The sequence below is a fragment of the Sardina pilchardus genome, chromosome 6 (assembly GCF_963854185.1).
Source record: "Sardina pilchardus chromosome 6, fSarPil1.1, whole genome shotgun sequence".
NCBI lineage: Eukaryota > Metazoa > Chordata > Actinopteri > Clupeiformes > Clupeidae > Sardina > Sardina pilchardus.
In genome coordinates this window covers 35,276,730-35,290,881 of record NC_084999.1, presented here as the reverse complement: position 1 = coordinate 35,290,881, position 14,152 = coordinate 35,276,730, and the positions used below count along the sequence as shown (strand labels likewise).

The window sequence follows — 14,152 nt, the reverse complement described above, 5'->3', positions numbered from 1 at the left end:
TATTAGCTCAGGGGGGGAGGGTATTCCATCCTATATGATCCTATCCAGTGAACGTGCTTCATTCAGCCAAATTGTAGTAACGCAACGCTTTAAATTCTTAGTAACGATAACGGCGTTGCAACGATGAGAAAAGAAATTAATTAGATTACTTCGTTACTGACAAATTAACGCCTTTAGTAACGCCGTTATACTTAAACGGCGTTACTCCCAGCACTGCTTGCGATGTATTTAATCATTCAAATGCTTACTTTACATGTGGCTTATTTCGGGGAGATGTCATTAATATCATGATATACATGTATTCTTTACCACATTTATCATTCAGACTCAATCTAAAGATCAAAGTTAAAAATAAATCTGCTGGGAATTGAACCCCGGTCTCATGCGTGATAGTCTAAGCTTACCCCTACACCAGCAGTTCTACTAATGCATCTCGGGTGTCAATCCTATATACAGACGTGGAAAAGGCATAATAATGCACAAGTGAAAGTATAGTCATGTCAACTTTAAATTAGGGCTGGGCGATATATCGATATTTAAAGGGTAACTGCACCCTGAAATATGTTTTTTGAGCTGTTGATTGGTTGAAAATACTCATAAGTGGTGAACTATACTATTACCAAGGTCAATATTGACAAAAATTGTGTTTCTCGACAAAAGTAACATTTTGTATGATTTTGTATTGGAGATATTGCTCTCCGCGCCTTCTACAGGTTGAAACATGCCATGGCATGTTGGTCCAAAATACTATTGGAATGCTGACGTTGTCCTGCACTTCTCGTCCAACACTACGTCACCGGGTCGTTACAAATTAGGAATGAAACGCCCTAACACCTGCTGCCCTTATTAGCCTACCTGTGATGTCTGTAGCACTCATTCCCAGATTGACACGAAATCACCATGGTTGATTGGCTGCAGCAGGGCTGCACTCCCTTCCAAATTTCAGAACGTCCTGCCCATTTTGAATGCCTTTTTCAGAAATGTGAAGTGGGTGGAGTTATGGAGTGAAGTGACTCTTTAAAGGGATATTCCGCCATTTTTGGAAATACGCTCATTTCCCACGTCCCCTCGAGCAAAACAATCGATATTTACCTTGTTCCCGTTCATCCAGCCATTCTGTGAGTCTGGCAATACAACTTTTAGCTTCAGCCTAGCATAGATCATTGAATCGGATTAGACCATTAGCTTCTCGCTTGCTAGCTTCATGTTTAAAAGTGACTAAGATTTCTGGTAATTTTCCCATTTAAAACGTGTCTCCTCTCAAGTTAGAAAGTGCAATAAGACCAACTGAAAACGAAACCTGGCGTTTTTCTAGGCTGATTTGACATGGAACTACACTCTCATCTGGCGTAATAATCAAGGCAACTTGCAAACGTACTGAAGGCGCAGTGATATCGTACGCAGCATCTGAAAATAGTCCCCATAGACAACAAGCAGTAGTAGTGCCAGTAGGTTGCAAGTTGCCTTGATTATTACGCCAGATGAGAGTGTAGTTCCATGTCAAATCAGCATAGAAAAACGCCAGGTTTCATTTTCAGTTGGTCTTATTGCACTTTCTAACTTGAGAGGAGACACGTTTTAAATGGGAAAATTACCAGAAATCTTAGTCACTTTTAAACATGAAGCTAGCAGGCGAGAAGCTAATGGTCTAATCCGATTCAATGATCTATGCTAGGCTGAAGCTAAAAGTTGTATCGCCAGACTCACAGAATGGCTGGATGAACGGGAACAAGGTAAATATCGATTGTTTTGCTCGAGGGGAGGTGGAAAATGAGCGTATTTCCAAAAATGGCGGAATATCCCTTTAAGATATATCGATATTTTTAAAAATGAGATATGGAATTAGACCATATCGTATATACCGATATAGTTCAAATTTGCGCTTTGATTGCTCCAGGCAAGCCGCTGGCCGGAGCTCTATGCGCTGCTCCCCGCACCTGCTCTTTCAGACACATAGCGGGGTTGCACAAAGCACCTAAGTTGTGTCCCTTAAGTATCAACCATAAGGCTTCTGTTAGGAATTTATTTAAGGGTGATGCACAAAATTTCTCAAATGGTATCCTTAGGTAAGGAAATTCGTTAAGTTATTTAGATTTACATTTGCATTGAAAGGGATTTTCTGGCACAACAAATTCCAGTTCCCACGGAGGTTGTTTGTTTGCTAATATGTGCATGCTTTTCTGAGGGTGAAGTGCGGGACTGACTGTCCAAAATAATATCAAGCTGTGAACACATATTGTCTATAAAATGGTATAGTGAATAACACAACAAATCTGACTTTAAACTTTGACCAGTTTGACTGGTGACACAGCCAAACACGGCGCAATTTAGAGCAGTGACGTTAATTTCACGATGTTAACTATACTGTACATGGTTATGGTTATGGTTATGGTTATGGTTATTTAGCCGACGCCTTTGTCCAAAGCGACATACAAATAAATAACAGTACAAATTAAATTAACAGTGAACAATTACAATAGGGAGAATAGTAATATTATCAGAAAAACAATAATTTTAAGCACTAACCTAATGAGAAATAAAAACAGTGAAATGAAATGAGAATAGCAATCAAATAAGTCACTCAGTTAATTATATATAATAATAATAACTAAAGCAAGGTATGGCTAAATTTAAGGACAATAGCAAAATAAATGTCAAATTCTATCAATGGACAAATTATAACAAAACAATACTATTATACAAACCATAACACATCACAAACTCAAAGGACTAAGTGCATATTGAACAAATATGCCTTAAGACCCCTCTTAAAAGATCCAAAGCTGTTGCTGGAACGGAGAGCACTGGGCAACTCATTCCACCAACACGGAACCACTGAAGAAAAGGATCTACAATTTGACCTAGCATGTATGGTTGGTCGACATAACAGACGCTCCTCAGAAGATCGCAATGGGCGGTTGGGAATGTACATCGTGATTAAAGAACTGAAGTAGCTGGGAGCAGATCCAGTCAGTGTCCTATAGGCCAGAGTGAGAGATTTAAATTTAATTCTGGCTACTATAGGGAGCCAGTGGAGAGTAACATCTAATGTACTGATCAGTAGCTAATGTTAGCGATAGATAACTCAACTGGTACGTTCAACATACTTGTAACTAACTAGCTTGCTAATAAGTTATGCCATTAGAAAGCAATCCACCAAACGCAATAGCCTAAAGCTTAATGATCTTATAATCTTACTGTGATAATTTTTGGTGACATTTATCCATTCATCAAGTAGTACCCAGGGGGCAAAGGGGGTTTTAGACATGGGCTGCTGTAAAAGGTTGTCATGCAAAAATAAAATCTAGGATGTCCCAGGATCACAACCTGGGTGGACAACCCGGTCAATAAGCTGCTGTTTGTGTGTTATCGCCCTTTTTATGCCCCATTATAAGTCATTCATGACTGTTTCATGAAACATGACTCAACATTCATACCAACCCTTTCATGAATGTGGAAGACAAAACGTCAAAGACTTGTCAAAATAAAAGTCCAACAATTGCAAAGCAACATTGCTGTCTTTTTTGTTTTAGCCAACCTGATCGTGTCACATCTCAGTCAACGAGGAAGTCCACTGTTCAGGAGAATTTAGTTTTTTGTTTGTCTGTTTGTTTATTTTATGATATAACCTCTGAAGAATGCATAATTGTCTACACCAATGACTGTATAGATATGTAAAACAGTAATGTCCAACCATTCAGAGGTCCACAGATGGTCAGTAGTTCACTTCCCAGTATGATGAATACTTCACAACTCGTATAGTAAAGTGACATTTGAAGTAGACTTCATAAAATAATCATGAGATGTTTACAAACGCTGGAGAGGATTCATAATACAGATTACTAGATTGTTTGACTTTTATTTTGATGAGTTTTCGTCGTTTTGTCTTCCACATTCATGAAAGTGTTGGTATGAATGTTGAGTCATGTTTCATGAAACAGTCATGAATGCTTCATGTGCAGTTCATGACAGCTGTTATGAACAGGGATGCACATAACTGGTACGCAGGTACGCATGCGCAACAAAAATCAGGAATGCGTAATGTCACTTGAGTTAATTGGCGCCTTTGCGTACTTCACCGATCCCATCATCTAACCAAACATTACAGTACATGCTGCTTGTCAACTACTGCCAGAGATGTCTAAAAAGCAACAGACGTTAAGCAGTTTCTTTGGCGTTTCGCCGCCACCTACAAAGAAACGCCAACTGGAGCCAGAGTCGAAGAAAATACTTTTTTCAGATAAGTGGTTACAAGATGTGCAGTGGCTTGAAGCTAACGATGAGCGCACTGAAATGTGGTGTAAGATTTGCCGTTCAAATCCACAACTAGCAGACAAAACAAGTGCATTTTATAAAGGCTCCACGAATTACAACCATCCTTTATTTGACAAACATGAAAAGAGCAAGGAGCACACGAATGTGGCGCAAGCCATTGCTAATAAACAAGCTAGCCGAGAAGAAATGTCCAGTCGCCCACTAGCCAGATGGCGAGATAAGTTGAATGAAGAACAGCGGCAAGCTCTGTTTAATATTTTTCTCCTCGCCTTCCATAAAGCTAAACACGCACGTCCCATGTCTTCCTACTCTGAGGATATTCCTTTACTGAAGCGGCTAGGAGTTAATGTCGGAGGTGCATATCATTCACGAGAGGGGGGCACACGGATCATGCAGAGCATCGCTTGCACCATCAGCGGGGAGTTACGAGCCAAGTTGCAGTCTGCTGAATTTTGGGGGCTGCTTTTTGATGGATCTGAGGACATCACAAAAACTGAGCAGGAAATAGTTTACATTGTGTCTGTGTCCAGCAACGGAGAGTCTTGCTCGGACTTTATTGGACTGATTGAATTAGGTGCTGACCGAACCGCGCAGGCCATAACAAACGGACTTGCGAGACTTTTCCAGGACACAGGCTTGGATGACTGGACAACAAAGTTGGTCGCTGTGTGCACAGTCGGGGCTGCTGTCAACGTCGGTATCTACAACGGCGTTGTGCCGAAACTCCGACAACTTGTTGCGATTGGAGACTCTCTCGTGCATATTCTGTGCACAGCACACACACTGGAGAACTGCGCTAAAACAGCTGATCGCAACGTCCCATACTGTGAGACATTTAATCGCTCGGTGATCAAGCTACTGCAGTTTTATTTACAAAAAGGAGGAGCAAAAAAAACGGCTGCGCTGAAGAATCTGTGTGAAGAAAATGGGATCTCTTTTGTGAAACTGGGTAAGTTTCATAATATCAGATGGTCTGCATGGAGACATGAAACACTGTTAAAAATATCAAGACTATTGCCAGCCATTAAAATGCAACTGGTTACAAGTGATAACAGTGACTTGCAGCATTTATGCACAGAGCGTTTTCAGTGCTTTCTGTTGCACATGCTTGACATTGGCAACATTTTGAAGACCACATCCATTAGGTTTCAGAAGGAAAAGCTGACCATTGGAGAATGTAAGGATGAACTTATGGTGGCCATTGGACAGTTCACACTTCTGCTTGATGGTGAGGGTGAAGGCCACAGGTCACACACTGTTTCTAATGCTGATGCTGACAGAGACAAAACAAACTTACTCAGGGGGTTAATTGAAGAGTTTGAACTGAGATATGACTCCCTCAAGTCATGTGATCATTTTTTAGTATTTGACCCTTCAACATGGCCTCAGGAAATGAGAGACCTCCACAATTTTGGAAACACAACAGTTTGCAGCATTCTCAAGAAATATGAGGCCACCTTGCAACTTGACAAAGACACCACTGTGACAGAATGGATGCGCTTAAAGCAGGCAGGAAAACGCCTCAAAGCCTCTTCTGTGTATGACTTAGTCCAAATAGTCAATACAAGTAACCCAGATGCTTACTCCAACATCAACAAGGTGGTTAAGCTGTCTCTTACACTGCCTTTAAGCAGTGCAGCTTGTGAGAGGGGATTCTCACATCTCAACATAATAAAAACCAAGTACAGATCTCGTCTGTCACCTGCTCGTCTCTCAGCCCTGATGCACATTCACCTGTCAAAGCTGACCACAGAGACCTTTGACCCGAAGCCAGCTGTTGACCTGTGGATGGAGACAGCTAATCGGAGGCTCAACCAAGGACAGGCAGGTGCATCTGCAGCATCTTCATCATCTACCATGCAGGAAACTGAAGCAGAGGACAGTGGGAACGACAATGAAGAGGATAGTGGTGGCGACACTGAGGAGGACATTAGCCCCGTTTACATGGACACTTCTATTCCGATTAGAAACGGAAGAAACAGCTCAATCGGAATAAAAATCGTCATATAAACACCTCAATCGGAATGAAAATCCTGATCCGATCAGAATTGTGATCGGAATAGAAGAGGTGGTGTAGTCCATTCCTATTCCGAATGAACGCTCATGTATACGGTCATTCGGATTGACCGTAATATCTTCCCAATGAAAAGTAGCAAACAACGGCTATTCCGATCAAAGATTCTAAAGCGCTTACAGACGTCTGATCGGAATAGAATGTAGCCCATGTAAACAGACGGCGCAAAAATGTTCAATCGGAATAGTTTAATCGGAATGACAAAAAACGGTCCATGTAAACGTGGCTAGTGAGGATGACTGCGCTTATTAAGATCACGCGACACATGGGGTGAGTACCAAACACCATCTCCTGGTACTCACCTGAGTAGCTCACTGAAATAGTTATGTGCACCCCTGGTTATGAATGTGTTATGAAAGAACCCGTCAAGTAAAGTGTTACCATATTAACAAATCCCTCTGTACAAACCTTCTAAACACGTTTAGGTATAAGACTGAAAAGTTTGGTGTATGTAGATGCTTGTGAAGTGGAGATTTTGTTCTCAGAGTGAGAGAGGAAACTCATCCGTGGGTGCTATATCCGCCTTATATTCAAAACATTGGACAAGAAAGGCTTAATATACAAAACTGCCCAAGGGATATCACCGGGATCACTGTATTGGGAATTGCGTGTGGGTGTCCAATTGTGGCACATTTCTGTTTATGAATTGCTTCTTCTGCACTGTCTAGTGTATCATAGTACATTGTCAGCTCTGTGAAACCTGCTGTCCAGGCGCAAATCAAATGGAGATCTGTGACGTCATTTCTGGTACACAGATGGATTTAAATGTAACTCATTGTATAGATTTAGCTGATTTTTGTCGTGTATTGTTAACCTGTGGATTGTACTGATTGTTGTTTCCCCATCAGATTTCATAGGATGATGATGCCTTTGGTTAATGCACTAAAGCTATGTGAGAATGATTACATACATTTTCTTTTTCAGTATGGAATGACCCCCCTTATGCATGCTGCCTATAAAGGCAAAGCAGACATGTGTAAACTGCTTTTGCAGCATGGAGCTGATGTCAACTGCAATGAGCATGAACATGGTTATACAGCCCTCATGTTTGCAGGTCTTTCAGGTGTGTATTGCTGTTATTTGACTTTTTTCTTTCTCTCATTATGTGTTTCTTATAAAAACATAGTTTTTAATTTAATTAAGTAAATAATTGATAATTAGTCACATAATCTATTTGTTTTATTATTATTCTAATTGTAATGGCACCAAATGCAATACAGTTGTACAGATGTTTGAATGGTCGTGCATCATTTCCTCATTTTCCCATGAGACAGGGAGAAAAAAAGCTGAAAATGTATTTTTGGCTCATTTGGATAATAATAATAATAATAATAATACATTTTATTTATATTGCGCTTTACATCAAATAAATGATCTCAAAGTGCTACAATGCATACACACATACACACACACACACAACAGGATAAAAGTAACACCATAGAGGAAGTTAAAAGTAGCATAAAATTAGGCTAAAACCAGCATAAAACGGATAAAAGTATTTAGTTAAAAGCTTTTCTAAAACAATGTGATTTTAGGCCTTTCTTAAAATAATCCACAGTCTGTGGTGCCCTTAGTTGGTCAGGGAGAGCATTCCACATACTGGGAGCAGCAGAGCTGAAAGCACGGTCGCCCATAGTCCTTAGCTTGGTTCTTTTTTGCTGGAGGAGATGTGATTGTCCAGACCGGAGATGACGTGAGGAGGAGTGGGGGGGGGTGAGTTCTTTGAGGTAAGGGGGGGCAGAGCCATGGAGACACTGATGGGACAGAAGGGAAACCTTGTATTCGATCCTGAACTGAACTGGAAGCCAATGAAGGGATTTGAGGATGGGTGTGATATGCTGGAATTTCCGCACCCTCATCAGGATCCTGGCCGCGCAGTTTTGGATGTACTGCAGCTGCTGGATGTTCTTGCTGGGGATCCCAATGAGGAGTGCGTTGCAGTAGTCCAGCCTGGAGGAGATAAAGGCGTGGACAAGTTTCTCAGCATCGGGGAGAGTGAGTGAAGGGCGGAGTTTCACAATGTTTTTGAGGTGAAAGAAGGAGGTTTTGCACAGATGTTTGATGTGGCCCTCAAAAGTCAGGTGAGGGTCCATTTTGACACCCAGATTTGTGACTGAGGGTGAGAGGTGGATGTTGTGACCGGGGAGGGTGATGCTGGTGATAGTGGATGACCGGATCTGGTGTGGAGTGCCAACAAGAATGGCTTCCGTTTTTGAGCTGTTGAGTTGCAGGAAGTTCGCCTTCATCCATGCCTTTATCTCCTCCAGACAGGTGGAAACTGTGGTTAAAGCTGCAGAGGGTGTTGGGTTTGTTTTTATATAGAGTTGGGTGTCATCAGCATAGAAATGGAAAGACATTCCATGCCGGCTGATGACACTACCAAGGGGGAGCATGTACAGAGTGAAGAGGGTGGGGCCTAGGACCAATGTTCCCTCTAAGCTGCGCGCGTGCGCGGATGCGCAGGCCAGTCGAAGTGGCCGCGCAATAGATTTTTCAGACCGCGCATATTTTTCAGACCGCACAATTTTATTTTTTTTTTCAGGGGTTAAAAATGTGACTATCAAACGCGATGTAGCCTAGTTAGCAAACATTTAAAATACTGACATGTCTGACAACCAAGTCGGATGTAGACAACGTTACAAACAAAGTATTCTAGGCTCTTGGCGGGTACCATGACGAAAAGAAAGGCTGAGCAGGTGCTCCAGAAAAAGGTCTGCCTAACATTTAAAAATGAGTGGCTAGATGAAATAGTCCAAACTGACACAAAAGATGGTCCAGGTAGGATAAAACTTTCAGAGATATTTACATATTTGCTCGGAGGCAAAAGCGAAAGGGGAGTTCGTTAGTGGTAAAACTTTGTCCGAGTGGAAGCTTGATTACCTAAAGCAGGGGTGTTCTAACTACGGCCCGTCACGCACTTTCATGCAGCCCGCCGAGCATGCATTAGTTTATCATAGATTTTGCCCGATAGGTTATCATTGGCTGTTCGCTATTTTTCCAGGCAACAGCGTTGGTAAACGTTACAGCAAACTGCTTTACACTATTTTTAGAGAACGTTTGCAATGTCAATGTCAAAACAGCATGTTACATAGAGATTATACTCTACTCTATAATAGTGCACAAAAGGGATCCAGCTGGCTTGTCATTGTTGATATCTCCATTTTATAAGAAACGTTTAAAAGAAAAACGCAAAGAGTAATGCACTCCTGAGCATTATAATAAACTGTGAGAAGGCCATAGGCACAGCAGAGTGCGCCGGCAAGAGTCTTAAAGTGACAGTGCACCATTATAAATGAATTAAACAGCATCATATTAACCGTCTTTAACAAAATTACGTTCTATTGTCATGTAAATTGTATATATATATATATATATATATATATATGGGGGGGGGGGGCATGGTCATTTTTGGCAGGTCGCGTGGTTACGAATTGCTCACAGCGGTAAAACCTGCGCTCAGAAAAAAAATTTTGCTCAGTGCTGAAAAAAATTAGAGGGAACATTGCCTAGGACTGAACCTTGAGGGACCCCACAGGTGACGGTGTGAGTAACTGAATTTGCACCTGCCAGGGATACATATTCAGTTCTGTCAGTGAGATATGATGTGAACCAAGCCAGGGTGGAGCCAGAAAGTCCGATGGAAGAGTGGAGGCGGCGTAGAAGGATGTGGTGGTCAACGGTGTCGAATGCTGCGGTGAGGTCAAGGAGGATGAGGAGAGATTGAGAGCCAGCATCAGCTGCCAGCAGCAGGTCATTGGTGACCCTGACCAGAGCAGTTCTGTACTGTGGCCAGAGCGGAACCCAGACTGGAACTTCTCGTAAAAACTGTTTGTATTGAGGTGGTTGTGAAGTTGAGCAGAGACCACCTTTTCCAACACTTTCGAAAGGAAAGGGAGATTGGAGATGGGGCGGTAGTTGGCAGGTGGTTCTGGGTCAAGAGTGGGCTTTTTGAGTAGTGGCTTGATGACAGCAGTTTTCAGGGATGAGGGGACATGGCCGGACTGCAGGGACTGATTGATGATTTTGGTGATCAAGGGACTTATCGCAGAGGAGTGACTTTTTATGAGGGCAGAGGGAAATGGGTCCAGGGCACAGGTGGAGGGCTTCATCCGTCTCAAGATGTCTTCAGTGTCATGCTGTGTGATGTTGGAGAAGCAGCAGAGGAGCTGAGAGGACTGAAGGCCTGCCGAACCGCCTGGAGATGCAGGGGGGGCAGAGGGAGGGGGGGACATGGGGGTGTGGGGGCCGGAGAGAGTGGAGCGGATGTTGTCTACCTTAGTTTTGAAAAAGGAGATGAAGCTGTTACACCGCTCCTGCGTGTTAGCTGAGTGTAGGGGAGTCTGGGGATTGAGGAGGTGATTTATGGTTGAGAAAAGTTGCTTGGAGTTTCCAGGGCTATTGTTGATTATGTTGGAGTAGAACCGAGAACGCGCTTCACTGAGTGACTTGCTGTAGGCCCTCTGATGTTCACGATAGGCCAGCTTGTGAACCGCAAGCCCAGAGTCCTTGAAGCGCCGTTCAAGGACACGGCCCGTTCTTTTCAGCAGGCGTAGCTCACCAGTGTACCAGGGGGCTGAGCGCTCGAAAGTGACAGTTCTAGGCTTGAGTGGGGCGTGACGGTCCAGAAGGGTGGCGAGTGATGAATTGTAGAGATCCACAGAGATCAGCAGTCAGGGTGCCTGGGTTGATGTTTTTAAGGTTCCTGAAACTGATTTGTCTGCTGGGCTTAGTGAGAGGGGACAAGGTGAGTAACTTCATTGAGACGGCCTTGTGGTCGGATACACCCAGATCGTGCACTGAGGGATTGCAGATGGAGGTGCAATTTGAGATCACCAAGTCAAGGGTGTGGCCTCTGGAGTGTGTTGGGACATTGATGTGTTGAGTGAGGTTGAGACTGTCAATGAGATTGAGGAATTCAGCTACAGAGTGGGATGAAGTATTGTTAACATGAATGTTGAAATCACCAAGTATGATGATTTTCCCTGAGCTTGTGCAGAGTGTTGTGAGGAGGTCATGTATTTCAGGGATGAAGGCTGGGTTTGTTTTGGGGAGGCGGTAAATCAGTAGAACTGTGAAGGAATGTGGTGACTTGCATTTAAACGCAAGGCATTCAAATGATGAGTGAGCAGGCAGGGACAGGGTGGACAACTCAAAATCATCCCGGTGCACTACAGCAAGGCCACCACCACGGCCTGTGGTGCGAGCCTTGCTGAGGTAGGTGTAGCCGGGGGGGCAGGCTTCATTTAAACTGGAATAAACCTCTGGTTGTTGCCAGGTCTCAACTAAGCACATGAAATGTATTTCTTCATTTATAATGTGGTCGTGAATAAAAGATGCCTTATTATTTAGGGATTGTGCATTTAAAAGCCAACAACACTGCTCTTCGCTTCCCAAGCGTTCAGTACCTGAATAGAGCATGTTGCAAAATCAAAAGCAGATTGCATCATTTGTAGGCTAGAATGTATATGCTTTAAAATGAAATATTTTAATAATTCAGTTCATAGAGAAAAATAGTACAGCATAGCATTATGGCACAGCCTTGGGAAATGACTAACTTTAACATTTTACACTCGTTGTCCGGAGGTGCCGCTGGTGTCTAGAAAGGGGACGGTTCAAGGACCACGCTACGATACGTGGTTTTCTGATTCATGAAGTAGAACCAACGTTATTGTAATTTCAAAAACATGTAAAATTTCTCCGCTACTGAAATGTGTCAAAGAAGTGAAAATTTGACCATCAAACCAACCAGTAAGTAAACTTAAATTACCAAAGGCATAGTCATTTCCTGTCCAGGGATGGGTAGATTAATTTAGAGCCGTATATAGAGAGAGTTTGGCCAACTCAGATCATGGGCGCCTTATTGAATGCCATTGTCAAATGACTCTACCGTGTAACACTATGGAGCGAATAGGACGCTGTTGCGTCGTTCTACCATTGAAGCCGGGAAAGCGTATACGTAAATTTTCGCATTTAAGGGTCTTTTTGCATCAGTTATCGGCCTCTGAGCCAATGAAATGAATCAGAAGAGACACGAGGGAGTGTCGTCTTGTTCCTCGTGACATTGTTTTGAAATTTCTTCGAACAACCGTGGAGGACTTTGATAGCGAGGAGATATCGGAAGGTATGATTTTGATATAAGTAATTATGCAGATCATAAAATACTTTATCGGTTGAATTCCCCATTGTTCTGCGTTCTATAAGGTGTGCATTAACTTTAGATATGCGCACGGCTATGAAGTAGTTCCAAATTGTTGGCCGTATCACACTTGAATATTAATTCGCCAAACTTGTTGTGAAGTTTAAATGCACTGTCACGTTACATACAAGCTGTAAAATACAAACGTTCAGATCATAGTAACATTTTAGCATATGACAGAGGTGGCTTTTAGCTAGTTAGGTGGCAGTAGGCTAAGAAAAATAGCAATCTTTCAAAGTTAACGTTCATCAGAATCCTGGAATATGCCATCTTGACAACGGGAGATTAGAACTGACGACTGGCTTTTGGCCATAGCAACCATCCATTTAGAACTAGTAACCGCAGTTTGAGAAATTAGTTGAAATGTGTCTGGGAAAAGTAGTTCTACAAACAATACAGTTCTAGCAATAAAAACATTTAAATTAGCACCGGAAACGAACACAACGCAAGTGGCAACAGTGGAATAAGCGGTATAATGGACTTCACACTGTGCGGTTCGTGTCGGGCCGTATCACCGTCTAGAACGTGCATTAACTTTGAATAACCTCACGGCGTGTCGTCCATTATCCCGTACATAAACTATTAACAACAAATATGAAGTTTATGAGTTCAAAATATGAAATAGAAACATGAGAAGCCATCATTTTGTGTGTGCGTGTGCGCGTGCGTGTGCGTGACAAGCAAGAGACTAGGATCACCAGGACTGTCAATGATCACACAGTATTCAATATTACTGATAGCGTCAAGGCGGTGGCCCCAATTTGCCTACATTGTTTAAATATAATAAACAAACAGTCACACTTTTTTAAACTATTACAGCTTGTGTAAGCCTATCAGTAAATTTTGAACATACCAATAATATATAACCAGTCAACAGATATCAATCGGAATGACAAGCTGTGGAAAATGCACTCGTTTCTGATGAAATAGAGCTGTTCCTGCACTGACACAGTACATGTTTTATTTTTGTGAAGGTGTAACTAAATAAACTCAATTTCCCAGGAAAGCCACTGGTGTAAGCTCTCAAATACTTTTTGAATTTTGTTTCCATCTCCTACAGAGGCTGAGAAATCAATAATTTAGTAGGTGTTGACACAATTGTTGAATTTCCAGAAAAACTTCAGGTTTTAGGGGTTTTCTGAAATCGCCCTTAGGTTTTCCAGGCCTTTTTTCCAGGCTTTAATGGTTAACAGGCATATGTTATTTTCAACATTTGTCATTATGTAAAAGGCAGAAATATTGCAGTGTATATTTACCTTCTATATCTTAACCCTTTCATGCGCGGACAGTAACTTTAACTCTGTTTTCTACTTATTTATCATGTTGATATACACCAATCCACTTCAGGGCAGTTTTAGTAGGTCCTTGGCAATATATTAACAATATGTATCATCTTATATTTGGAATATTAACTGCTTGATGACATCATCAATTCAACATGAGTGACAGTAATGGCCATATGCTGAATGCTCCAGGCATATCTGTAAAAAGCTAGTATTCAAGAAGGCAAAATCATGTAAAAAAAAATATTATGCTGTACAGGAGAGTGTGTTGAACCACTCTATGTTTTCAGAAATTAAATCGGATGTAAAATAGAGTTTGTAGAC

At 42.0% G+C, this 14,152-nt stretch overlaps 1 protein-coding gene across 1 annotated transcript in view; it reads left to right on the top strand.

The window, feature by feature from the left end:
* Positions 1-14,152, top strand: part of ankmy2a (ankyrin repeat and MYND domain containing 2a) — a 77,313-nt gene that overhangs the window by 15,248 nt on the left and 47,913 nt on the right. The window contains exon 3 of the mRNA XM_062539678.1: positions 7,274-7,412. Coding sequence (XP_062395662.1) covers positions 7,274-7,412 — 139 coding nt within the window. The remainder of the gene's footprint in view (positions 1-7,273; positions 7,413-14,152) is intronic.